The sequence below is a fragment of the Benincasa hispida genome, chromosome 7 (genome assembly GCF_027475165.1).
Source record: "Benincasa hispida cultivar pf3 chromosome 7, pf3_genome.v1.1, whole genome shotgun sequence".
NCBI classification, from domain to species: domain Eukaryota; kingdom Viridiplantae; phylum Streptophyta; class Magnoliopsida; order Cucurbitales; family Cucurbitaceae; genus Benincasa; species Benincasa hispida.
The window spans coordinates 25,747,362-25,774,842 of record NC_143484.1 but is presented as its reverse complement, the minus strand read 5'-3'; the positions used below and the strand labels follow the sequence as shown (position 1 = coordinate 25,774,842).

General features: G+C 31.6%; 1 protein-coding gene across 1 annotated transcript; it reads left to right on the top strand.

Annotated features, from left to right (window-relative positions):
* Nucleotides 1-5,910: 5,910 nt before the first annotated feature.
* On the top strand, nucleotides 5,911-6,683 carry LOC120081154 (uncharacterized). Its single transcript, XM_039035837.2, has one exon. It carries the CDS (start codon nucleotides 6,051-6,053, stop codon nucleotides 6,441-6,443), a length of 393 nt encoding a protein of 130 aa, XP_038891765.1. The 5' UTR covers nucleotides 5,911-6,050; the 3' UTR covers nucleotides 6,444-6,683.
* The last annotated feature ends 20,798 nt before the right edge of the window (nucleotides 6,684-27,481 follow it).

Sequence of the window (27,481 nt, the reverse complement as noted above, 5' to 3'; positions counted from 1 at the left end):
AAATTGAATTCTCCGTGAAGATGCGGAGTACCAATGGCTAGATGGGTGCACCTTAACTATAGCTTTGCAGTGACAACCTTGATTGAATGTGTAGGATAGGTGGGATGTGGTGACACACAACGACCAATCATTAAAGACCACTTTTTCGTTTAAGAATGCCTAACTGTCGTACCGAGGTGGTTTTTTTTTTTTTTTTTTGGGGGGGGGGGGGGGGGGGGTGGGACATTGCAAGGTGGGTAGTTCATCTGGGGCGGATGCCTCCTAAAGAGTAACGAAGGTGTGCAAAGGTAGGCTCAAGCTAAGATTCTACTCGTGAGCTAATGGTATAAGCCTGCCTGACTGTGAGACCAACTAGTCAAACAGAGATGAAAGTCAGTCATAATGATCCGAGAGTTTCGTATGGAAGGGCTCTCGCTCAATAGATCAAAGGTACAACAGGGAAAATAGGCAGATGACTCCCAAGAGCTCTTATCGACGGAGTCATTTGGTACCTTGATGTCGACTCATCACATCCTGGGGTTGAAGAAGGTCCCAAGGGTTCAATTCAAGTGGTATTTGAGTTGGGTTTAGAACATCGTGAGACAGTTCAGTTCCTATCTATCGTTAGTGTTAAAGGGAGAACTGTGAGGAGCCAACCCTAGTACGAGAGAACTAGGTTGGGCCAACCTATGGTGTACCGGTTGTTATGCCAATAGTAGCACCGGGCAGTTAAGTTGGTATGGAAGAACCGCTGCCTCACTGGAAATCCTTCTCTATACAAGTTCTTGGACGAGGTTTTTGAACAGAACTTCGATAGGCGAGAGGTGTAAGCACCGCAAGGTGTGAAGTGATCTCATACTAAACAAAACGAATTTCACTTTCCATAACCAAAATGAAATAAAGTCAACCTATTCCTGCAATTGCAGTGAGTCTCGCTACCTCTTTAGTTGTCGCCCCCTACTTGCTCATTCGAAAACCAATTTCTTGTTTTCTCAAGAGGATTGGTATTGGTCCTTTATTATTAATAAATTTCACATAACTTTTTTTTTCTAATCTCTACTTATATATAGGGTAGGGGCGGATGTAGCCAAGTGGATCAAGGCAGTAGATTGTGAATCCACCATGCACGGGTTCAAATCTCGTCATTCACCCATTTCCTCCCGGGAAAAAAGAAAAAAGTTTCGCTAGTAAGATCCATACAAAAACAAGTGCATCTAACTGTTACAGGAATAGTCAGGATCTATTTCAACATTCTATGTCTTTGTGTATAGGAAATGTGCTAAGGTGGATTGAACTAATAAGTCTACTATGGGGTCATATATAGATAAAGCATCTAGATCATAATTCATATCACACAGATATAGAAGTCAGTTTTTCAAATTAGAAAGAACTTTAACTGAAAGCAATAAGTACTCATTTTGATTCAGTTTCTAGTTTTGATCTAACAATCTAAAAAAAATTTCCAACTCATTAATCATTTCGTTCATTTCACATCTGAATATGCAAACATTTTCATTTCCTTTCGTTGAGTTGCGATATGTTACTTAAGATGTCGGCTACAATTCTCCCACTTATTCCATTCTCCTGTGTCATCTCTTGCTTTAGCTTAGTGCTTGTCTTGAAAAAGTGCTAAAGCTAGCGCTTATTTTATTTAGTTGGAGAATACAGGACTTAGAGCAGGCGTCGCACTCAAGTCGAGACTCTTATATGTCAATAGAGAGCAAATTTTGTTTCCCTTTATGAGTACCTATCCCTTACGGCCTTATGGGTTCGAAACTTGCTCCTTCTTGAGTTTTTGGCAACAATTCTCTATTACATATCTCTTCTTCTGATTCTCTATATGGAAACTTGCTTCCCCGCGGAGTTTGAGCTAACCGTGCCACTAGCCTTTACACAGCTGATTAGCCTCGAGTCAGGCCTCAGATTGGAAGTGCTTTCTCTCTCAACTCTTGTTTCTTATGCCCGAAAACTAGAATCTCTCTGGTTCCATAGAATAATGAAAACCACTCTTTCCTTCCTTCCTAGAATAGTTCGTTTGTCATTGACTTCCATAAAAGAGGAAATCGTATAGAACTCATATAACTAAGATAGAGGAAGACGTCTAAAGAAAAGAAAGACATTCAGTTGATGTACGGGGTCAAACCCTTCTATGGGAACATTCGCCTACTATATTTCGGTCAAGGGGGCCTTCAATTGGTCCTGAAAGCTGGCCATGATCGATTATTTCTATTCCAACTTGATTGCCAAATCTAAATGAAATATAATTTAATTATGTAAAATAAAATATATAACATGCATTAAATTAATAAAAACAATTAAAAAAATTTACATAATCAAATACCAATAAGTTTTGATGAAAAATTAATAACATTAATGCAATTATTTCAATCTTTCATATGTTGTTCAAATTTGATTTGCAATATTATTTCTCATTCAAGTCAATTATCTTAAATGATGTCGACTCAAATCCAACTCAATTATATTATTATGGAAATATTGTTTACTAAAATATTAAAGTGAAACTAAATGAATATTTTATCGAACAAAATTTACATACTATAAAATTCTAAGTAATTTTAAATGTACTAAAAATAACAATTTAAATTATCGAAAATTTGAAATTTAGAATCCAGAAAATATTTAAATTTACCTACTGAAAATAAATTTATATATAAGTCTAAAAATTAAAAATTAAAAGTTAAACTGATTTATAAATCTCACAAAATTAAGAAATAAAGAAAAATTAAAAGTAAAAGAGATATTAAAAAACAAAGAACATATTAAGACATTCGAACCCACAACCTGTAAGAAGTGGGAGAACCGTCCCTACACTAACGCGGCCGAAGATGGATTAGCGCGAAATTAAGTAAATAACCTAAAATGTAACCCCCTGTTTAATAATCATTTCTTGTATTTTTTATCCTTACATTTTTTCTTATTTTTTTATTTACCACTATCGCAAACTGACCAACTCAGCCTACTGCCTGGGGCAATAACCTCCAACCGCCACCACCGCTGCCCAACTCTAACAGCTATTGTCACCTTTAGCCACTACCATCAGCATGCAACTTTGGACACTACTTCTAACAACTACCACCACCGACTCTAGTGATCACCCTAGATGATCAAGTTTGACAACCATTATTTTAAACTTTTAGTTCATAGCATTTTATCGCCCTTTATAGTAATTTGACATTAATAAAAATATTTTTAGTATATAATAAACCAAACATACTTATATATAAAAACACTTTTGAGAAAGTTTTCAAACACATTATTGTTATTGTTTTAAACAAGTTTTATTAAAAGTGTTTAAATGAAAATAATATTTTGAAAAATATTTTTTTCTAAGTTAAACCAAACAAACCTTAAATATCATGGTTGTAAAATATTAAAGTGGAGAATGTTTTAGTAAATAAAATTTATATTTTTGTAAAATTCTAGCTAATATTGTATATACTAAAAATAAAAATTCAAAATGAAAATAATATATAAACATGCAATTACAAATTTATAACTATTTCTTAATTCTAGTTCTCTTTTTTTTTCTTCCTTACATGTCCCCTTATTTTATAGTTTAAATTTAATCTAATTATGTACAAATAAATAGAATATACCACATGTATTAAAATATTTTAAAAATAATTGTAAAAAAGTTACATTATTGAGTACAAATAGGTCACGACACAAAATTAACAAAATAATACAATATTATTTCTATCTTCAAATGTTATTCAAATTTAATCTACAAGATTATTTTCATTGGAGCCATTCATCTTAAATGATGTTGACTCAAATCTAACTCAATTATATTATTATATAAATGTCATGGTTGTAAAATATTAAAGTAAATTTAAATGGATGTTAGTGAACAAATTTTATACATGGTAAAATTCTAATTAGTTTATATGTACTAAAAATAAAAATTTGAAATTAAAATAATATATAAACATGACTATGGTAAATTTATAATTCAAATTTCTAAAAATAATTAAATATATCTATCGAAATTTTGAAATTTGAAATAATTTATAAATCTAAATATTAGAAAATTAAAAATTAAAAACTAAACTAATATGTAAATACAGTAAAATTAAGTAGTAAAAGAATTATTAAGTATCAAAGGGTCAAATAAATCTTGCTTACTTGTGATTTGAACCCTTGACCCAACACCAATGCAGCAGAAGGTGTTTTTTTATTCATTTAAGAAACGGTAATGTAAAATTCAGACATAAGCTTATCAGTTATCAAATAAGTTTATTTCTTAAAAAATGAGAAATAGAAAAAGAAAATAAGAAATATGAATGTTATCAAACGAATCTTATCCTTTTAGTTTCTAAAATTTGGCTGAATTTCTAAAATTTAGAAATTGGAAGCGATTATCGAACAAATTTGTTTCTTGAAAAATGAGAAACAGAAATGGAAACAGGATCAAAGGGGGTCATAAATTTTTAAATTTGTGTCTAATAATTTCTTACAATTTTACTTTTATATTTAATAGGTGCTAAACAAATTGGAATTTTAAAAAATTAATAATCTATTCGATATAAGTTTGAATTATATAAGTAATGAAACTCTCAACTTGCACTCTTGGATTTAGAAAATCTTTAAGGATTTGTTTGGTTGGCAACTCAAATTCTGTTTTATGGTTTCATATTCACTAAGTTTTGTGAATATGAATTTGTGACAATCCGAATTCTGTTTTTGGAAACTCTTTCTAGATTCTGTGATTCAAATAGTGTAAATTTTAATATAATATATATATATATATATATATATATATATATATATATAATATATATATATATATATATTTATGTTTTCAACATATCCAAATTTTGAATTTAAGATTTTAAAGTACAGAATTATATTAAAAAAATACAATAACAAATATACTATTTCGTGTTATAGACTCAACTATTTTTGTTAAATTATAATATGTAATATGTTATATATTATATATTATATGATGTTACAAAACAATAATTATACAAAAATTAACCTAAAAAATTTATAAATTAATTAGTAATGGTTTATATTTAACTTAATATATAATGGGTAACTAAATATATTTTCAAACATATTTTGAAAAATTATTAATTGTATTTAATTTCTGAATCGGCTAACAAACACATATTTGATAACATGAAATACTTTTTTTTTTTTATTATTTGAGTTACTTTGTTTTAAAATTCTGTTTTTACCAAGCATGCCCTAAATTTTAGAAAATATCAAAGTTAGATCTAAAATGTGTAATATATAATTTAAAGTATAAGGAGTTGACCTCTCATATATACATATTAAAAAAAAACTTTAAATCATTCTTTAGTCCCTAAACTTTGAACATTATTCCATTTTGGTCTCTTAGCTTTCTAAAATGTTTGTTTTAGTCTTTGAACTTTTAAAAAGTATTTATTTTGATCATGTTACGATAATGTCAAATCTTTAAAGATGAAATTGCATCTAACATGGGTTGAACAAGTTGAAGGTGAAGTAAAGTATCAATAACCAACTTGTCAAAATAGTGAACGTCCAAAATCTTGGACGTAAATGACTTTTGAGATTTCCAATAGAAAATTGTTTTATTACCTAATTCAAAATTGAAACCCTATATTTTTTAGTATGATTGACTTATTTGGCAGCCCAATCATAAAAAATATAAGTAATCTCACCATTATATTTAGGAGTTAACATAATTTTAATAGCATAGATCAAAATAAGTATTTTTTCAAAGTTTAGAGACTAGAATGAATGCTTCTGAAAGTTTAAGATCAAAATAGAACATGATTCAAAAACTTGACCCATTCCTATAGTTTAGAAATTAAATAAATAAATAAAAAGTGAGATCGTAAAATACAGAGAAGTGACACGTGTCGAAATTCGCACATGCCAGCATCAGTCGGCACGTGTCTCACGATTCTTCCTTCTTCGTTAATCCCCAAAACCAAAAACTCTTCTTCAAACCGCGGCACCAAAATCAATCTCCTTCGCCTCCAAGAAAAGCATTCAATTTCATTTCACAGATTTATCAATCTCACATACTCCCAATTCCTTCCTCAGATCTATCATCAATGGCGTTGGAATGGGTTGTTCTTGGCTACGCCGCCGCTGCTGAGGCAATCATGGTCCTCCTCTTGACCCTCCCTGGCCTTGACGGCCTCCGCAAAGGCCTAATCGCCGTCACTCGCAACCTTCTCAAGCCATTCCTCTCTGTCGTACCCTTTTGCCTCTTCTTGCTCATGGACATCTATTGGAAATACGAGACTCGCCCCACTTGCGAATCGGACTCCTGTACCCCTTCTGAGTACCTTCGTCACCAGAAATCGATCATGAAGAGCCAACGCAACGCGCTCTTGATCGCTGCTGCGCTTGTGTTCTATTGGCTGTTGTACTCTGTTACCCATTTGGTTGTGAAGGTTGAGCAACTGAACCAGCGTGTCGAGAGGTTGAAGAATCGGGATTGAGGATGAAAGTGGAGAACGAATCGTGGGTTTTCGAGTAATTGGGTCTGTTCTTTTTTTTCCTTCTGTCTTGGGATTTTTTTTTTTTTTTTTTTTTTAAATTTCGGCTTTTGATGCTATATTATGGTAATTGCAGTTCGTTTTGTGTTCCACTTTGATACTGCTATTAGATGTTATGAAAATCTTAGTAATTACAACTTATTTCTTATTCAATGTTATGGAAATCTTAGTAATTACAACTTATTTGGTATAGGGATGTTAGTTTTTTTATTTTCTGGTTACAATATAATTGCATTATTTGTCATTGTTTTAAGTGTTTTCATTGGATCAAGGTTAATGGAAAAGGCTTGAGTACGTTGTTGTTCACCATCGAAGCTTACTTGCACATGGGTGTTGAATTTATCTGGTTGCTAGCTTGATTTGATGCTTACTTGGGATTTGGGAAATAGGAGTGTCGGTTGAGGAAGATACACTCCCTGTCCCAAGTCAAGTAGTGGCGTATGTAATTAATGTTAAGTTCTTCCCTACTGCATCTTGTTTGTTAGCTCCTTTGGTGGCAGTTATACTTGTCTTTCTAATGGAGCTTTATGCAAGTCCCATAAACTTCTATATGGACTCCTTGGAATTACTCAGCAATATCACCCGACTCTTTGTCTAAGTTTATTTTTAGGCTTACTGTAACCTTCCAAAATCATTGACAACTGTCAACAGCAGTTTAACTTTGTTGGCTTTGTGAGAAGAGGTGCAGTTCTTAACAGCAGTTTAACTTTGTTGGCTTTGTGGGAAGAGGTGCAGTTCTTTCTTCCACTTTTGTCCATGATTAACTGTATAAGTTCCACAAAGCCTTCAAGTATAATCTTATACCCTTTCGGAATCCTATTATATAAGAGGTCCTAGAGTGCCTCTCTTTCTAGAAAAGGTCACCTTTGCCTGCCATACAATTGTAAGTCTATTTTGAATCATAACGTATGACCCTTATTGCAATGCTTTGAAAATGTTGATAATTGTAGTTTACCATAGTTTACCATTTTTTCCCTCTTGTAAAAGGGGCAGAATTTGTATTTCAAATCTCTTCCACGAGAAACCTTTCAAATTAAAGTACAACCTTGTACCCTTTTCGGAGTCCTTTCAACCAGAAATGTCTCTCTTCTTTGAAGGAGTGTCTTTGCTCTTAAGGGGATGCTCGTCTGTCCCATTTGATTTGCGTGAGATTGAAACTTCAGTAATGGATTGGAGAAAATTACGGGGGACTTCTTGTACAAGGGTGTTGACAAGGGTAGGGTTTTCATTCAGTTAGGTGGGAGGTTGTCTTGAGAATGGTCTACTAGATGTGTTAGGCATGTGGAACTTGAAAAACTTTGTAATATGGGTGGCTGGGTTTGTGCTATCATGTGGAATCTTTGGGGGGAGGGCACAATAATGTTTAGAGGGTTGGAAGGAGAGCCTAGTGATGTTTGGGCTCTTAGGTTTCATTTGTTTCTTTGGGCTTTGACTTCGAAGTTTTCTTTTGGTAAATATTAACTATTCTGTAGGCAATTAGGCACTATTTTGCTTGCTTTGATCCCCTTCTATTTAGAGGGGTACCCTCTTTTATGGGTTGGTTTTTTGTATGCCCTTGCCTAATTGACCTTGTTAATATGACCTTGTTAGCTAAATGACTGTGGCATGCCTCCTTGGAGCCAAAGGTATATGGCATAGGTTTATAGTGAGCAATTCTGATGCCCATCCTATATAATGGATCTTGGTTCTTGATGCTAAAGACACATTCAAGATCTTGGAAAGCTATCCCATCTAGTTGCTCTTTCCAATATCTTAGAAGTTTTCTATTGAGGATGACTTGATTGCTTGAGAACTTGTTGGTCTTGGATGATAGTCCCATGTCCCACCACATTGGTTTTTGTGGTTACTGTCTGCCTTCTTTGAGAAACGCCACTTGTTATTTTGAGTATTGTTCTCCTTGCGGTTAATTTTCATTGCCGTCCTTTGAATAATGGTTTCTAATTGTGAATGGAAAACCTTCAGATGGATTCTCTTGTAGACTATCCTCACCCCACTTGTAGGCCATTCTTCATCACTTCCCTGATCCTTACTTCCCTCTGTGCTCTTTGTTTTTCTTTTTTGTGGATAGTTGGGATTTCCAAGGGTTTTTTTTTCCCCTTTCCTGCTTAGCAAGTCTTATGTAGAAGAATTGTCTACTTCGTTAAACTACATTCTTTTTGCTATCATGATTAAGAGCGTTGTCAATTTGGATGTGTAGCTCATAATAAGCAGTGTTGCTTGATTATAGATGAAGTATTGTTTTGCACACCCTTTTGGAAAGCTGGGAGCTCTTTGGCATCAAGGTTTTTCGTATTCATTTTACAATTATTTTGGCATAAGAGGAACTCTGCAGCCTTTTAGGTGATCTAACTAGCTAGGTTCATCGCCTCCATGTGAGCGTCTGGAGCCTTTTCATTTCAGCTTCCTTTGTATTGAGCTTTTATCCCTTGTAATCTTTCCTTTTTCCTTTCCATCGAGATTTTACTTGAAGGCTTTCTTGATATTCAACTTCAACATCTAGGACTCCAACTCACTAACATCTGAGAGATGGATCTTAGAAAAGATGATTGTGTATTTTAAGTTAAAAACGAAAAAAGGGAATATGATGACAGAAAAGACCTGATTTGTTTGTGGTTACTCCCACCACATGCAGGCACAATTCCAACTGTTTCTTATGACTTAGGCCAGATCATGTCGTACATTTACATAGGGTCCACCTGCTTTTTGCATGGCTTTGAACGAATGTACATGGCCACCTGCTTTTGCAACTATATTTATATAGGGTCCAAGTCCACGACCCTACACAGTCCAGGAATATTTTATGGTGGAAACTAACTGTTGAAGGGCTAGATAGTTGTTACGTGAAACTAATAAGGGGTGACATAAATAGGGCTGAATATTTGTGGATATTGAAAAGGAAGTGATGGGTCTAAGTTTACAACTAATAGTTTTATTATAGTGTGTGTCTTCACTTATTTGTTTCATTAGGACAGCTATGAATATGATTTTGATTCTTTTGTTGCATAAAGTCCTCTTTCTATGTGGCTCTCTTTCTTCATGTTTGTAAATTGATATTGGCTTCATGTGTAAGTTACTCTGTTTGTTGCAAATCTATTAAATTTGGACACTTTGAAAAAAGCCTATAAGGTTGAAGGGGAATGCCCTCGTGGTTATGATATTGCAATGCTTGATGAATACATGGTTTTCTCATGGCTCTTTTTGTATAGTTGTTTTAAATGACAGTATATAATCTAACCTACCTGACCCTATAATATTTGGGTGTCAAGAAAACTTATAGGAAATTAATTTCTAGGTAAGTGGTCACTACAAATTGAACCCTTGACCTCTTAGCAAGTCAACCCATGATGGTTAACTCGTAGCAAACCTTGTATTTTTCTTTTTCCATTCTTCATGTTTGTAGGTTGTAAATTTGATGTGTTTGGGATAAATACTAATGTGGTCTATTGTTGGATTGTCTAATACATTAATTCAGTTTAAATACATTGGAGATTCCTTACCATATTAGTATTAGTAGTAAGGATTAATATAAAGATCTCAATTGACATTCCATAGAGGGTGTTTCTGATGGGGTTATCAAGCTGCCTATGCTTGAAACATATGTCAGAACTCCTTCACTGAGCTTGCTTGGTCGAGTCAATCGGTCGAGTAATGCGTTAGCGTGGTGGTTCTTACATCTAAGAGCTTTCACTGAGGTACCGACTCCTTTGAGTCGATAGTAGTATAGTTCTTAGTTTTTGTTGACAACCGATTTAGAATCATCAATGATTTCAGTATTTTTAAGGTATGTTTGGGTGTGTTTATAATGGTTTAAAATTAATTTTGATGATATGAAGATTGTGTTTTAAAGTATAAAATTAATCATTAAATTGAATTTAAATTATTAAAAGTACATGTAATTAGTTATTTATAGCAATGCTAAGTTGCGTAATTGGAGTTTATACATGATGCGATGGAGCGATGTGAATAAAGAGCATTTAAGTATATATGGTTGCACAATCTATGAATGTGGAGGATTGAGTAAAAGTCATTTTGTGGATTAAAGCTTTCTTGCTTCATGTGAAATGTTTAGAAAAATAAGGTTGTTGGGGGGATCATAGATTTATTTTTGGGAATTTATGATTATTGTGTTTGTTGAAGCAAATTTTCATTATAATAAATGATGGAAGTTTGATGATACTAATTTTATAAATTTTAGATTATTATGACAGTGATCAATGAACATTTTGCTAACAAAGAAACAATTTTTTTTTTTAAACTACAAGAGGGGGAAGGGATCCTAATCATAAACTTGGTTGTATGTCACTTGAATTATGTTAGATAGGTTTATATTAAAGGATCATAATTGATGTATGGTTTTAGAGTTTAGATGTGTTATATGTATATTATTTTTCAATGAATTTTCAAAATGGCTGGTTGTACAACTAACCATCAGGCTTAGAATAATAAAAGAGGTAGAACAAGAATATGAATAAATATATTAGAGATGCACTACAAAATTAGTCACATATTACTGATGGCAATATGGCAATTATTAGTGATAGTTATATAAGTAAATGATCAAGAAGTCTACACGCACTAGTACATCATTTCGCGTTTCTTCCTTCGATTTTCTTAAATTGAAAATTATCACTGATAGTAGTTATTAATGATAGCAACGGATAGTAGTTATCAATGATGGTAATTAATAGTTATTTTCAGTTTCTATAATTGATAGTTGCTATTAGTGATAACTTTCATTTTGAGAAATATTAATACAACCTTAAAATAATAACACTTGAAATATCATCTTTTAATTTGTTATTAATTTTCAATGACTATCATCAATAGAGTAAATCAGTTGGAATCAAACTTAATACTAACACCTAAGACTGTCAGTAGATAGCAATGACAGATTTCAATAAGTAGTTATCGACTTTTGAAAGATCATCTTTCAAAGATTAACATTTAAAATTGTAAATGACAGAAGTCTATTAATAAGAGGTTTATAAGTGACTATCTCTATTATTTACCTAAGTTATATGATTAACAATAGTTTTATTGATCTATATCTAAGTCATATCATTGATATACAAATATTATTAATAGCTATGGCTATTACTGATAGCTTCGATCAATGGTCATCATTGATAGCGTTTAATAATGGTTATCAATGATAGATTTTCATCAAATAGGATTGGCTTTTATATTATTGTTATCATCGATATATGGATATCACCTCAGTTCTATCATCGATATTATTTATATCGTAGTTATCAGTGACAACTTCTATGATTGATAACATGCTATTGGGGTAAATTCTATCATTTTTTTTATTATCAAGTAACATGTCATCGTTGATAGCTTCAATCATAATAAACATGCTATTAGTAATAATTTCTAGGTATTTCACTTATAATTTAATTCGAGATTTAACTTTATTAATTAAATTCACTAAGTTGGACATCAATGATATAAAATATTAGTGGTTATTACTGATAGACTTTTATTTGTTATTTATATTTAGTATTTCGTTATAACAATCAAACTTGATGATTGACTTGTTGGTGTTAAGTCACTTATGCATGAATACTTTCAAGTTTTGGGTACGACACTGAGACTCATAATTCTTACGAAAAAAAAGGGAAGAAGAAAAAATCGGATAAAAGAAAGAAAAATTAAAAAAAAAAAAAAAAGAAGCAAAAATTGGAGAACGAAAAGAAAATAAAAAAAAAAAGGAAAAGGAAGAAACAAAAACGGAGAAAGGAAAGAAAATAAAAAAAGGGAATAAGCAAAAATCAAAGAAAGAAAAGAAAACTAAAAAAGAAAAAAAGAAAGGGAAGAGGAAGAAAAAGAAAGAAAATTAAAAAATTAAAAAAAAAAAAGGAAGAAACAAAACTCGGAAGTAAAAATTGGAGAAAGAAAAGAAAAAAAAAAAAGAAAGTGTGTAACAAGATGGATAACGAAATTGGAAATTAAAAAAATCAAAGGTTCACTAGTCAATACTCCTATATTTCCAAATATTTTAAAGAGGTAATATATTTTTAGATTTTTTTCCTTATTTTACTATCTATTATAAATATCCTTTTCAAAATACAATTAATTGGGCAACAGTAATCACGACACGTTTTGAGTTGAAAGGTCAATAAAAAACTAAATATTTAACAAAACCTTCCAAGCTTAGGCTAATTTTTTTGGTTTTCCTTTTTATAAATGAGAATTCATTTCTTTTTAACCCTACCGGATTGACTAGTTAGGATCAATTTATCAAAATAGAATAACTAAGTAGGTTAACGCAATACATTATTATAAAATAATTTCTTTAAAAGTCTTAATTGTTTGCCTAGTCGACTTTAAGACTACTCATAGATACAAGAAATACAAGATTCTTGAAGCAATGATTATTTGGGGTGGTCTTCTTGTACCGCTAACAATGTTTCTTTTTTCATTCAGAGATTGAATCTTATGTGTTTGAGTGGGACGATGTCTTTTTTATCTATGTTTCAATGCTTTAATAACATCCACGCTCATTTCTTGAATGCAAGATGTTGGAAAAGCAAGATTCTTCTCTTATTTACTCCTCTTACCTTAAGTGGTTTGGTTCATTTGTGTCACTTAATGTAATTATGTATTTCGATACTTTTTTGTTAATCATTATCTATAATGATAATGATAATGCGATGATGATAATAATAATAATAAGGGCATGTTTAGATTAACTTTTGAATTTTTTTTTTTTTTTTTTTTTTTTTTTTTTTTAAAGTCATTTTGAAAGAGATTGTGGTGTTTGACAACTATTCAAAATGTCTTTTTTGAAAATGCGTTTGAAAAAAATAAGTTCTTTAGAAGGAAACATTTAAAACCATATTTTAAGAAAGGAGCTTTTTTAATGTCCGACCAAGAATTCTTCTAAATTTTGATGTTATATTAAAATGACCAAAATACCCCTCAAACTACCCTCCTCTCTCTCCTTTGTCCCACATTTTGACCTAGTCGAAAAGTTTTCTTTCCTTTATTCTCTCATTCTCTCAAAAATCTCTCACTGAGATTTTACGTAAGTGGTTTCAATTTAGGTTAGTTTCTCTCTTATATATGTTTCTTTATGAAATTAGTTCATAGTATACAATAGTCTTTATGATAATTTGACATAAGTATAAATATTTTTGGTGTAGGAAAACGAAACAAACTTATATATATAAATACTTGTCAAACATGTAACCAAATAAATGTATTAAAAAGAAATATGGTTGATAACAAAATTAAGAGAGGGAGAGAGAGAGAATGACATGAAGAAAATCTATGCTAGTTGTTGCTATCAAATAACATGGTCATGGACATGGGTACATATATATAAATCTTGGGAATAAATTATTTCCTTGGTCAATCTTCCAAACTTTGTACCAAATAAGGAGTTTTTTTTTAAAGGAGTTGATTTCTTCTCTTATTCAATCTAAACTAAAATGTTTTGAAATTGAGATGTCAAACTCAATTTCGATATTCACTTGGTAAATTTAAGCTCCGTTTGATAATCATTTAGTTTGTAAAAATGAGTCTATTTCGTCTTTTTTTCCCCCCTCTTATGATGGTTTTCATCTTTCTTGTAAGAGAGTTGACTTTTTAGACAAATTCCAAAAAAAAAAAAGAAGTTTTTTAAAAACTAAACTTGGTTTTTGAAAACATTAGTAGAAAATTAGATAATGACAAAGCAAGAAATCTAGACGTGGAAGAGATATTTACAAGATTAATTTTTAAAAACTAAAATCTAAAAATCAAGGCTCTGTCTGGTAACCTTTTTGTTTTTTATTTTTGAAAATTAAGTTTATTTTTTTCCATTTTCTTACAATGATTTACATTTTTCTTAGGCATAATGCTTGAATTCTTAGTCAAATTCTAAAAAAAAATAATAATAATAAATTTAGAGGATTTTTTAAAATAGAAAAATAAGGGAAATTATTTACACAAAATAACAAAATTTAATCTTATTTGATAGAGATTGATAGAGGCTGATAGAAGTTTATCAGTGTCTATCAGTGATAGAAATTGATAGAAGTCTATCATTGATACTATGTGATAGACGTTAATAGAAGTAAGTGTCTATCATTGTGTTTTTGCTATTTCTATAAATAGTTTGCTATTTTTCCTATATGTGAAAATTTTCTTTTTTCAAAGTTTTTTTTTTTTTTTTAGTTTTCAAATTTTGGCTTAATTTTTTAAATCATTAGTAAAAAGTAGATAATAAAGGAAGAAATTTAGAAGTGGAATTAATGTTTATAAACTTAATTTTAAAAAAAAACAAATAATTATTAAACGGGATCTAAATAGTTATTTAACCGAGTTTTATGGTGCAAAAATGATAGTTCAATATTATTAGTAGAACATCTAAGTCAAGATGAGTAGTCAGTGTTTGACTTTTCTACTGGTGGATGTCTATCCTATTGATTATTGATACAATACAGTTTGGTTGGACAACCAATCAGACTGGTAACTATTTAATTTTTCATTTTAAAATTTATGCATGTCTTTTTTTTTTTTTTTAATTTTCTACCATAATTTTCATTTTCCTTAATTTTTTTTTTGATTTTTTAGTTAAAATCTAAGGTCTTGTTTAATAACCATTTTGTCTTTTGTTTTTCGTTTTTAAAAATTAAGTTTATTTTCTCCCAATTTTTTACAATCATTTGCATATTTCTTAAATACAATATTTAAATTCTTAGCCAAATTCAAAAAACAAAAGCAACTTTTTAAAAGCAACTTTTTTTAGTTTTCAAATTTTGGTTTTGTTTTTTAAACTATTAGTAAAAAGTATATAACAGATGAAATTTGGAGGTAGAAATAGTGTCTATAAACTTAATTTTCAAAAACAAAAATCCAATGGTTACCAACCGAGACACGAGGAAACAACTTTTTAAACAACTATTTCTTTTAGTTTTAAAAGTTGATTTGATTTTTGAAAACAGAGTAGAATTAAAGTAAATTGCACGACATAGAAATTTAGGGGATCAAAGTAGAACTTTGGAGCTTATTTTCCAAAACAAAAAACCAAACATAAAATGGCTACCAAAGGGTTCTGTCTTTTGTTTTTCAAAATTGTATCTATTTTATGAAATACTTGAAATTTCATTTGTATCTAAAAACAAAAGTATGTTTATAAACTTTTTGTTTTCAAATTTTGGGTTGATTTTGAAAATATTTCTAAAAAGTCAATAGAAAACAAAATAATAGTATTTATAACAAGCTTGACATTAAAAATCTAAAGGACAATTTATTTTTGGGAAATGAGATAGTCATAATATTTAGATGTTTGGATTTGTAGATGTTCGAAAATATAGATGTTCAACATCTTTACATAACTATTTTTGTTTTTCTTAAAACACATGTGAGGATGTTTAAAAATATTTAGATAACTATGATTGTTTTGTAGGATTTTTTGAATGATAACGTCTTATGCTACAAATGTGATATTGGCTAATTATATTTGTTTAAGACTCATCGAATTAGCTCCTTCGACTATTTAGGAGTTGTCTCTATTTTTGTCTCTGGTGGTACTTATCTCAGAGGTTGTTCTTGAAGATGAAAAATCTGCAATATATTTCTTTCCTTTTTTAAGTTATTATGCAGAATATTTTCTCTGAGATATGTTCTTTTTTGGTGATTTGTCGATATTATGTGGGGATAATTTCCTTCATTCTATTGTGCTTTTTAAGCCCAAGAGGTCCTTGTGCTAGGGTTGTCGCACATTATTTTGTGAGATCGTTGTGTGAGTTCTATAGAATACGTATTGTATTGCAGTGAATTAAACAAGAAGGCTTTGTACTTTGTTTGTGATGTTGTGTTCTTCACTTACTCTTACAATGTTTCCATAATCACAAAAATTTTGTTTGGTCTTAGGAGGAGTCTAAGACAAAGTTGACCGAGAAGGATTTTTCTATACTCACGGGAGCTTGAGCTATTATTCAATGAGAAGGGAGTTCTTAAGACGTAGGGAGAGCCTATATCCACACATGAAGGGAGTTCACAAGTAGAAGGAAAGATGTATTCAAGTGAGAGGGAGTCTCACACGTTTAGGGGGAGCCTAAATGTTATGGCACTAATATTTATATACAAAGGGGAGCCTAAGTTCAAGTGAGAGGGAGTCTCACATCGAAGGGGAGTCTAGTTGATTATCTTTCTTAGGCACACTATCGCCCAAACATAGGTGGTTGATCACCGAACTGGTTTACTAACTTATGTATATTCATGTTTTGATTTACTATCTGTTACTTTGTTGTTGTTTCTATCATTGTTAGGACGTCTTGTGTGACATCTTTTTAGTGTGTGTGGAACCACATTTCAAAATTTATCTTCAAATAGTATATTATTTCAACAAAGCCTTCTAAGTTTATATAATTTATATATTAACCTAACTAATTAAATTTATATAATATTTAAATTAACAAATAAACATCTATCTTATTTTAATAAATTAAAAATTCTTAAGTTAATATTATATCTATATAGTGTATTTTGTTTGTATTTGCATGTGTTGAATGATAAATTTTGGACTAACTACAAACTACTGCGTCATTTCTCAAATTAACGAAGAAATTACACATCATCAAATTTGGGACTAATTACAAGTTGACATGTGTCTCAAATTAAAATTGAACATAAGAAATAATTGAATTCTAATAATGTCACGTGTTTTTGTCACGGCCATTGAATCAAACAAGCTAGTTTGGTTCAACTGGGTCATAATATTTGGGCTCAAGATCAATCAAGTCCAAATCCATACAGAGTATTCAAAAACTCTGTAAATAGAGGAGGCCACCCGTCATTTGAAACATTAAGAATTCATAGATCAATGGAGTGACTTAGAGGAATCAAAAGTCAGAGTATTCAGTCAAAGATTGAAGAAATCATAATTCATATATGCATTGAGAAGAATAAAAAACTAAAGCCTAGCCTGAGAATCTAGAGAACTCTATGATTTAGAATTCATAAGATTCAAGACTTGAAAAATTCAAAGACTACAAGATTTCAATAAATTGATCGTCTCTTCACAACTTACAAGTTGAAGATCCAATCTTCTCAAACTCAAGAAAAAGCTCTCAAGCCGATTAATAAGCCAAAGGTTGATCCAAGTCAATCAACAAATCAGAAGCCAATCTAAGTCGATCAACAAGCGAGAGGCTGATCCAAGTATATCAACAAACCTGAGACTAATCCAAGACAATCAATAAGCTAGAGGTCAATCAAAATTGACCAACTAGCCAAAGGTTGATCCAAACCGATCAACAAGTTAAGGGCCTATCTAAATAAATCAACAAACCAAAGGTCCATGCAAACTAATCAATAAGATCAACAAATCTAAAGACTGATCCTCCGAGAAGATCATCAAGTCCAAAGGTAGAGTGTATAAGAAGATCATCAAGCCTAAACATAGATCCTACATAAAAGCATGTCCAAAGGTCAATTATCCAAGAAGATTAACGAACTTAATATTAAAGTTAATGCATTCAAGAAAAAAAAAATCAAATGATAAATGTTAGATACTATAACACTTATACTACAAACCAATAAAATCAAATTCATTTCCACAAATGAAATTTTCTTGTCGAAATATCGTGTGAACACTATGTTTTTAAAATTTCTATGGTAGGATAGAAATATTAATACACACATTAGGTTGACGTTGAACAATCTACATATGAAAATTTCGACATATGTCAAGATAAAAATTTAGACCCTCTTTTAATAATCATTTGATATTCGATTTTTAATTTTTGAAAATCAAACTTATCAACATTTATTTCTACGTATGATTTTTTATGTGCGGTCAATTACTTTTCACACGTTTTTCCAAAACTCATACAAAATTTGGTAACTTAATTTCCCTTTTTTTCTTTTTTTTTTTAAAAAAACCAAGTTTTTATTTATTTATTACTAAAAGTTAAGGTTGTTTTCAAATATAAGAAAATGAACCAAAATATTTACAACTAATAACAAAATATCATAGTTTATCTATGATAGACCACCATAGACAGAGTGATAGACACAGATAGTAGTCTATCGTTGTCTATCGCGATCTATCACAGATAGACTGTGATATTTTGCTATTAGTTATAAATATTTTTAGCAGTTTTGTCACTTAAAATAATTTCCTTAAAAATTATAACGTCACATTAGAAAAAGATGAAGATAGTTGTAAAAAAATTATGAGTAAAAAAGTTCAATAAAAAGGGGGAAAAAAGAAGAAAAACAACAAACTCAGCTTTAATATCTTAGATCCAACTAGGTATTAAAACAACATAACACATCCATGTCATTGCTAAATTAAAAGAAGAAAAGGAAAGTTAACATTTTCCTTTTTGTCTTTTAAGGTTTGATTTAGGTTGTATTTGGATCTTTATATTTCTAAATTCAACAATATTTTTTCGAGAATCATTTTTAGTAGCAATCATCAAATTTAGGATTAATTATGTTGGGCTTGAAATGAGAAATATGGGCTGGAAATTCACAGACTCACTTGATCTTTGGGCTTTGACAATGCATAGACCCTAAACGAATACTGGATACCACCTTATTTCTTCACACAAACACAAAACAATGTGCTGAAAGCACAATCTATGTGATGAAGGATCTCGACCTTACACTTTGATGGCAGAGATTAGAGCTTGACACTTCTGTAGAATGTACACTTTGAGTGACTATCTTTTCTTTTCTTTTTGCAGAGAAAAACGAGAGAAAAGAAAAGAGAGAACTGGAGGAAGGTTGCCAGAAATCGCAGAGGGTGATGAGTCTTCGGTCGTCTAGGCGAAGGGATGTAAAGCTGGAGGCCGTCTAGACGATAAGGGACGAGTCGTCTAGACGATGAAGACTTTACTGAAGATCGTCTAGACAATGGGGTTCTAAACGATAGTCGTTTACACGATGGGATTGCAGAAGTAAATGATCGTTGACTAAAAGCTAGATGATCATTGGCTAAAAGCTACATGATCGGTGGATTAAAGGTATACGATAGATGAAGGCAATCAGGAAGAAGATGAACACGATGGTTTTACGTGGTTCGGCCAAGAGAGGCCTACGTCCACGGAGAAGTTGACGGGAGTCTTTTATTGAAGATTGCTACAAGATAAGTTTTGATCACTCAATACAATATTCACTCTCTCTCTTTACAATTAGTTACACAATATATTTAAAGGTAGCTTAAATGTAACAAATTTGTAACTGATTGAAGTTATTTTCACCTTTCTGTATAATAATCTCCACCTTGAAATGAACTTCAAGTTTTCTTCAGCTTTTCTAATCTGACTGTCTTTTTCTTTAACCTTTGTCCCTCAGCTCAAACCCTATTATATCAAGGCACTTCTGACGTTTGAGCTGAGTGACTGTCTTTATCAACATGTCGAAGGCATTCTCTGAGGTATGAACTTTCAGAACTTCAATCTGTTTAGCTTCTATTTGCTGTCAAATGAAATGATAGTTAATATCTATATGTTTAGCTCTGTTATGGTACTGAGGATGCTTAGATAAATGAATTGTACTCTGATTGTCACAAAATATCTTCACTGTATTCTGTTTAATTCCAAAGTCACATAGGAGACCCTTTAGCCATAGGTCTTCCTTCACTGCCTCTGAAAGTGCAATGAACTTTGCTTCAGTAGTAGAAAGGGCTACTACTGATTGTAAAGTAGCCTTCCAGCTTAGGACACACCTTCCAAATAGGAAGATATACCCTGATAATGACCTACTCTTATCTAGATCTCCGACATAATCTGAGTCAACATAACCAATCAACTCTGGTTCACTGTCTGGAAGCTGTTGGTACATTAGTTTAGCATTAGAAGTACCCTTAAGATACCTCATAATCCACTTTGTAGCCTCCTAGTGCCTCTTACCCGGATTAGCCATGTATCTACTCACAAGACTAGTAGCATAGGCAATGTCAGGTCTTGTAAACACCATTAGATACATCAAAATTCCCACAACTTGGGAATAGGGGACTGTTGACATTATTTGCTGATGTTCAATATCTGATTCTTTGGGTGAATTTTCTGCTGAGAGTTTGAAATGGTTAGCAATAGGAGTAGTTACTGCTTTAGCCTCTGTCATTTGATACTTCTTTAACAATTTACTGCAATATTGTGACTAATCAATGCTTAGAATACTAGTTTTTCTGTTTCTAATAATGTCAATGCCTAGTATTCTTGTTGCATTTCCCATATCTTTCATTTCGAACTCTGACTTAAGTAGATCTTTTACTTTATTCAGTTTTTTCATAGTTGCTCCTGATAGAAGCATGTCATCCACATATAGTAACAAGTAGATAGGATGAGTATAGGACTTTGTATTTTTGTAAACACAACTGTCATAGGAGCTTTTATGAAAACCATTCTTTTGAACAAAATCACTAAACCTTTTATTCTAGCATCTAGAGGACTGTTTGAGGCCATAGATAGACTTTTTAAGTAGGCACACATAGTCTTCCTTCCCTCTGATCTTATACCTCTTTGGTTGGCTCATATAGATAACTTCCTCTAGGAAGCCATGTAGAAAAGCTGTTTTAACATCTAGTTGCTTCAGCTCTAGGTTATTTTGAGCCACAATAGACAATAACAATCTGATAGGTCTGCTTTACTGCTGGAGAAAAAATCTCATTAAAATAAACACCTGGCCTTTGTGTAAAACCCTTAGCAACCAGCTTAGCTTTAAATCTAGGCCCTTGATCATTAGGGAAACCTTCCTTCAACTTGTACACCCATTTGGATGCAATTGGCTTGCATCCTTTTGGCAAAGGGGTCAACTCCCATGTGTTGTTTCTCACTAGTGAATCAATCTCTTCATTCATAGCTTCTATCCACATCTTAGCTTTAGAACAATTCACTGCTTCTTCAAAGGTTAAGGGTTCTGATTCATTAGATAAATCAGAAGCATTCAAAGCTAAGTAGTCTTCATACCTTGAAGGTGGCACAATGTTTCTTCTCTGCCTATCTCTAGCTAGGCTGTAACTTCTCAATTCTGGTTCTTCTTGCTCGGGATCAATAGTAGCATCTTCTTTTTCTTCTTCTAGATGAGGTAGTTGATCAAAAAATGACTCAAAGCTTGAAGGATCAGAAGTAGGGATTAAAACTTGCTCCACCTCAATTCTATCATTCTTCTCTTGAGGTACTGAAACATTAGGATTAGATTTCTGCATATACATTTCATCTTCTTTGAAAACAACATATCTACTGGTTATGCATCTTTTCTCAGTAGAGTGCCACATTCTAAACCTATTAACACCTTTTGTGTAGCCCAAAAACATACACTTCACAGCTATGGCAGCTAATTTCCCTTTACTCTGATGAACAAAACCAGTGCAGCTAAACACCCTTAGGTTATTCAGGTTAGGAGGCTGTTTGGTCCATCTTTCTTCAGGGGTTAAAAGGTTAAGAGATGCATGAGGGCATCTATTTAGTGTATAGATAGTGTATGAGGCTGATTCTGCCCAAAATTTCTCAAGAAGTATAACATCAGATAATAGGCTTCTTACTCTTTCTATTATTGTTCTGTTCAACCTCTCTGCCACCCCATTTTGCTAAGGTGTATACCTAACTGTCTTGTGTCTAGTTATACCATGCTGTCTGCAAAACACATTAAACTCCTCTACACAGTATTTAAGCCCATTATCAGTTCTTAGACACTTAATTTGATAGTTAGAAAATTTTTCAACCGTGATCTTCCATTCTTTAATTTTTTCAAAGACTAAATCCTTAGATTTAAGGAAATAGATCCAACTTTTTCTTGAGTAGTCATCAACAAAGGTTAAGAAATAACCTGACTCCACTTAATGATGGAAAGGATGAAGGATCCTATATGTCCGAATGTACATAGTCAAGGATGGCCTTGGTTGTGTGCTGAGTCTTCACAAAACTCTGCCTAGTAGCCTTCCCTATTACACAATGTTCATAAAAGGATAGGCTCTGATGAACTCCCTTAGGTAGAATACCTTGGTTGGCAAGAGCTTGTAGACCTTTGGCACTAATGTATAAGAGTCTTTTGTGCCATAGATCTCCTTTAGTAGGTTGATTTTAAGTCACAATCAAAGCTGAGTGAACTCTATAAACTCCTTGAACAACATACACTCCATTAATCTTCACCCCTCTAAGGATAGGCTTACTGTTCTTCAAAATTTCACAGTAACCTTCCTTGCCTCTGTATACACAGCCAATAGAATCAAGTATGCCTAGTGAAATTAGATTCCTCTTCAGCTTAGGCACATGTCTGACATTTCTCAAGAGCTTGACTGTTCCATCTTCTAACTTTAGTGAGACTGAGCCAATCCCAATCACTGGACATGAGTTATTGTTTCCCATGTAGACTGAACCTCCATCCAACTCTATATAGGTACTAAACCAGCCTTTATGGGGTGTCTTGTGGAAAGAACACCCTGAATCTAGAACCTAATCTAGGTTCTTATTAGCTTCTTCTTCTGCCTTATAATTAGAGGTAGCCAAAGCATCAGAATAAAAGTAAGAGTCCTCACAAACTGAGGCTTCACCTGACTGATTAGGTTGGATTCAGTAGTTATTCTCTTGAAATCATCTAGATTCTCTGTTAAAGACTTAGATGTACTCATCTTGAAGGTAAAGAACCTTTCCCTTAGGAAAAGTTTGTTGGGCAAATTTTTAGTCTCATATAGCTCATTCAATTTGCTCCACATCTTAAAAGCTGTCTCTTGATCAATCACTTGCCATAGGACACTATTAGACAAGTTTAAAACCAGTGTTAGCTCCATGTTTTTTTTTTTCTTCTTTTGTTGTTGTGCTCGGCAGCTTGGCTGGATCTTCTAGGGCCTTATGAGCCCTTTGTTGTCTCAAGATAGTCTTAATTTTGGCTTTCCACAAACCAAAATCGCCTTTCCCATCAAATTTCTCAATGTCATACCTTGCTACTGCTATATCTGTTTCAAATTTCAACTGAAAGGCTCCAAGATTTTACTTCTTTTGAATCTTGACTAATCTTGAAGCTTTCTTGCAGGCTTTGATACCACTTATTGGGCTTGAAATGAGAAATATGGGCTGGAAATACACAGACTCACTTCATCTTTGGGCTTTGACAATGCACAGGCCCTAAATGAATACTAGATATCACCTTATTTCTTCACACAAACATAAAACAATGTGCTGAAAGCACAATCCGTGTGAGGAAGGATCTTGACCTTACACTTTGATGGCAGAGATTAGAGCTTGACACTTCTGCAGAATGTACACTTCAAATGACTATCTTTTCTTTTCTTTTTGCAGAGAAAAACGAGAGAAAAGAAAAGAGAGACCAGAGGAAGGCTGTCGAAAATCGCAGAGGGCGATGAGTCTTTGGTCGTCTAGGCGAAGGGATGTAAAGCTGGAGGTCGTCTAGATGATAAGGGACGAGTTGTCTAGACGATGAAGGCTTTATTGAAGATTGTCTGGACAATGGGGTTCTAGACGATGGTCGTCTACACGATGGGGTTGCAGAAGTAAACAATCGTTGGCTAAAAGCTAGACGATCATTGGCTAAAAGCTACACGATCGATGGATCAAAGGTACAAGATATATGAAGATGATCAGGAAGAAGATGAACACGATGGTTTTACGTGGTTCGGCCAAGGGAGGCCTACGTTTGCGGAGAAAATGACGGGAGTCTTTTATTCAAGATTTCTACAAGATAAGTTTTGATCACTCAATACAATATTCACTCTCTCTCTTTAAAATTAGTTACACAATGTATTTAAAGGTAGCTTGAATGTAACAGATTTGTAATTGATTGAAGTTATTTTCACCTTTCTGTATAACAAACTACAAGTCGACACGTGTCCCAAATTAAAATTGAACACAAGAAATCCTTGGATCCTAATGATGTCACATGCTTATGTCACAATCATTAGATTGAACAAGCTAGTGTGGTTCAATTGTGTCATAATATTTGGGCTCAAAATTAAACAAGTCCAAGCCCATATAGGACTCCCAAAACTCTATAAATGAGAGAAGTCACCCATCATTTGAAGCATTCAAAATTCAAAGATCCATTGAGTCATTGCATTCGTTTAGGGGATCAGAAGTCTAAGAGCATTCAGTCAAAAATTGAAGAAGTAAGAATTCGAACATGCATAGAGAAGAATTAGAAGCTATAAAGTTTTCAACCAGAGTCTACAAGAGTCCAGAGAATCCAGAATTCCATGATTCAAAATTCATAAGATTTAAGACTCAAAAAATTTAAAGACTAAAATATGAGGTTGATCCAAGTCCATCAACAAGTCAGAGGTCAATCAAAACCAATCTAGCTAAAGGCTAATCCAAATCAATCAACAAGTCAAAGGTTGATCCAAACTAATCAACAAACTAGAGGTTGATCAAATCTAATCAATAAGATCAAGAAGTCCAATGGTCGATCTTCTAAAAAAATCATCAAGCCCAAAGGTCGATCTTATAATAAGAGCATCAAACCCAAAGGTCGATTATCCAAGAAGATCAACAAGCTTAAGGATTAAAGTTGATACATTCTAGGGAAAGAATCAAAAGATAAAAATTGGGGACTGTAACATTTATACTGCAAATCAATAAAATCAAGTTCATTTCTACAATGGAATTTTCTCATCGAAATATCGTATGAATAATATGTTATTAAAGTTTATATTGTAGAATAGAAATATTAACGGCTCATTATAGGTTGATGTTGAACAATCTATATATGAAAACTTCGACACGTCAGAACAAAAATTTAGACCCACTTTGGTAATCATTTAATTTTCTATTTTAGTTTTTGAAAATAAAACTTATCAACCTATTTCTACCTAAGATTTTTTATGTCTGGTCATTTTTCCAAAATTCATAGAAAATTTGGTAACTGAATTTCCCTTTCTTTTCAAAATACCAAGTTTTTTTTTTTTTTTTTTGACTAAGAATTAAAAAGATGAAGACAGCTGTAAAAAACTTATGAATAAAAAAGTTCAATTGTCAAAAATAAAAAAAATAAAAAAAAAACCCAACACACTCAGCTTTAATATCTTGGATCCAGCTAGGTATTGAAAGAACATAACACATCCATTTTATTGCTAAATTACAAGAAGGAAAGTTACATTTACTTTTTTTTTTTTTATCTTTATCTTTTAAGGTTTGAGTTAAATGGTATTTGAATCTCTATATTTTTAAACTCAACAATATTTTTTCGAAAACTTCTTTTAGTAACATTCTTAATTCTTTTGTCAGTTTTTCCCGTTAATTCTTAACATAAAACTGATGCAACATTTTTTTTTATTAATAACAAATATTTACTTCATTAAATCGATAAACTTTTCAATATTTTTCTTTTTCTTCCTCCTTTTTCTTACTTCTTCAAAAATAAAATGATTGAGTTTGAAAGTTCAAAGATTCAAATTTAATCTAAACTAAATTTTCCTGACCAAAACATTAATTTTTTCCAAAAAAAAATCCCTAAACAAGGGAAAAAGAAATCCATTTTTATAAACAAAACCAACAAATTAACTTATGAGAATATTCTTCATGAAGAAATCTCCTATTAAGGATTTCATTTCCAAATATTACTAGACATGTGACACATGGTCAGTTTGAACAACAAAATCTGACCAGAATATTACAAAATACTGTTTTTACATTTCAGCCACTAAAATTCAAAAATAATATATATATATATATATATATATATATATATTATTCTCAATTTCTCCATCAATCAAGTTCTCACATATTCCAAATGAATTGAAAAAGGAGGTGAGGGGTAATAATCAAGTGATTCCGAGAGTACCGTGCACCCGGCTAGGTCTCATCCTTATCCACTTATCTTATCCCCTTTGTTTAAAAATATCACATTTAAATCCTACTTTAGTTCCAAGGCTTTAAATCTAGTTCTATGTTAGTTTTTAAATTTTAAAAAACATAAGTTTTAGTTTTAAATTTTTAAAAAATGTTTATTTTGGTCTCCATTATTAAAAATACGAGGAAGTTTATATTTTTGAAGGAGCAGATTCTAGATGTATTGAGCAATATGAAGGTGAAATAAAATGACAACAACCAATACACATTAAAATACTAAACAACAAAAAATTTGAACTAAACATCTTTTAAATTCTCCCGCTTGTCATATTTTCAAAATTGAAACTCTAAATTTTTTAGCGTGACTAATTTTGGTAGGCTAGTTATCCGAATATAGAAGTCACCTTGTCATTTTGTTAAGAATTTAATAAAATATTAATATATCAATGACCAAAACAAGCACTTTTTAAAAGTTCAAAAACTAAAATGATCATTCTTAAAAGTTTAAGGATCAAAATAAAATAATATTCAAAGTTTAGAGACTAAAATAAATATTTTTTAAAATTTAAGGACTAAGATAGAACATTATTTAAATTTTATGGACCAAAATAATAATAATAATAATAATAATAATAATAATGGAAAATGACAGGCCACTGCCTAAATGTGGTTGGGAGATTTTGACAGAATGACGTGTTTTGCTCTCTTTGGTGGTCCCCGACTTTCAGCTTTGTTCATACGTTAAAAACGTGACCGGCTATACAACCCTATACTTTTTCTTTTTCTTCTTTCACTATTTTTTAAAAATACTTTTTCTGTTTTTATTTTTTTTTAAGATTTTGTTAAATATACATATTTTTTGTTTAATTTGAATAATTGTCTGCCTGGCTCCCTGGATTTTTAAATTAATAATATTTTTTTTTGAAAAAATTATTATAATAATTTAATATATTTGAAACTTATTTAGGAAATATTGTTGTATTGCATATCTACTTTTCTGGTAATTGTTTTAAATAAAAATTTTTATTGAAAATATTTTCATGTATAGCAAAATGTCAGTGTCTCTAGATATTTAAATATATATATATATATAAAAGTATTTTTAAAAAAGAAAGAAAAAAAAAGTATAAGGTACATAGTTGGTCATGTTTTTAATGTATAAACAAAGCATAGATTGACAGTATCATTAATAAATGTTTATTAGTATTTATGATGAATAGATAATGACATTTTTAC

Bases quoted from the DNA above. Each gene is read 5' to 3' on its own strand.
- LOC120081154 (XM_039035837.2), top strand. From the start codon at position 6,051: ATGGCGTTGGAATGGGTTGTTCTTGGCTACGCCGCCGCTGCTGAGGCA.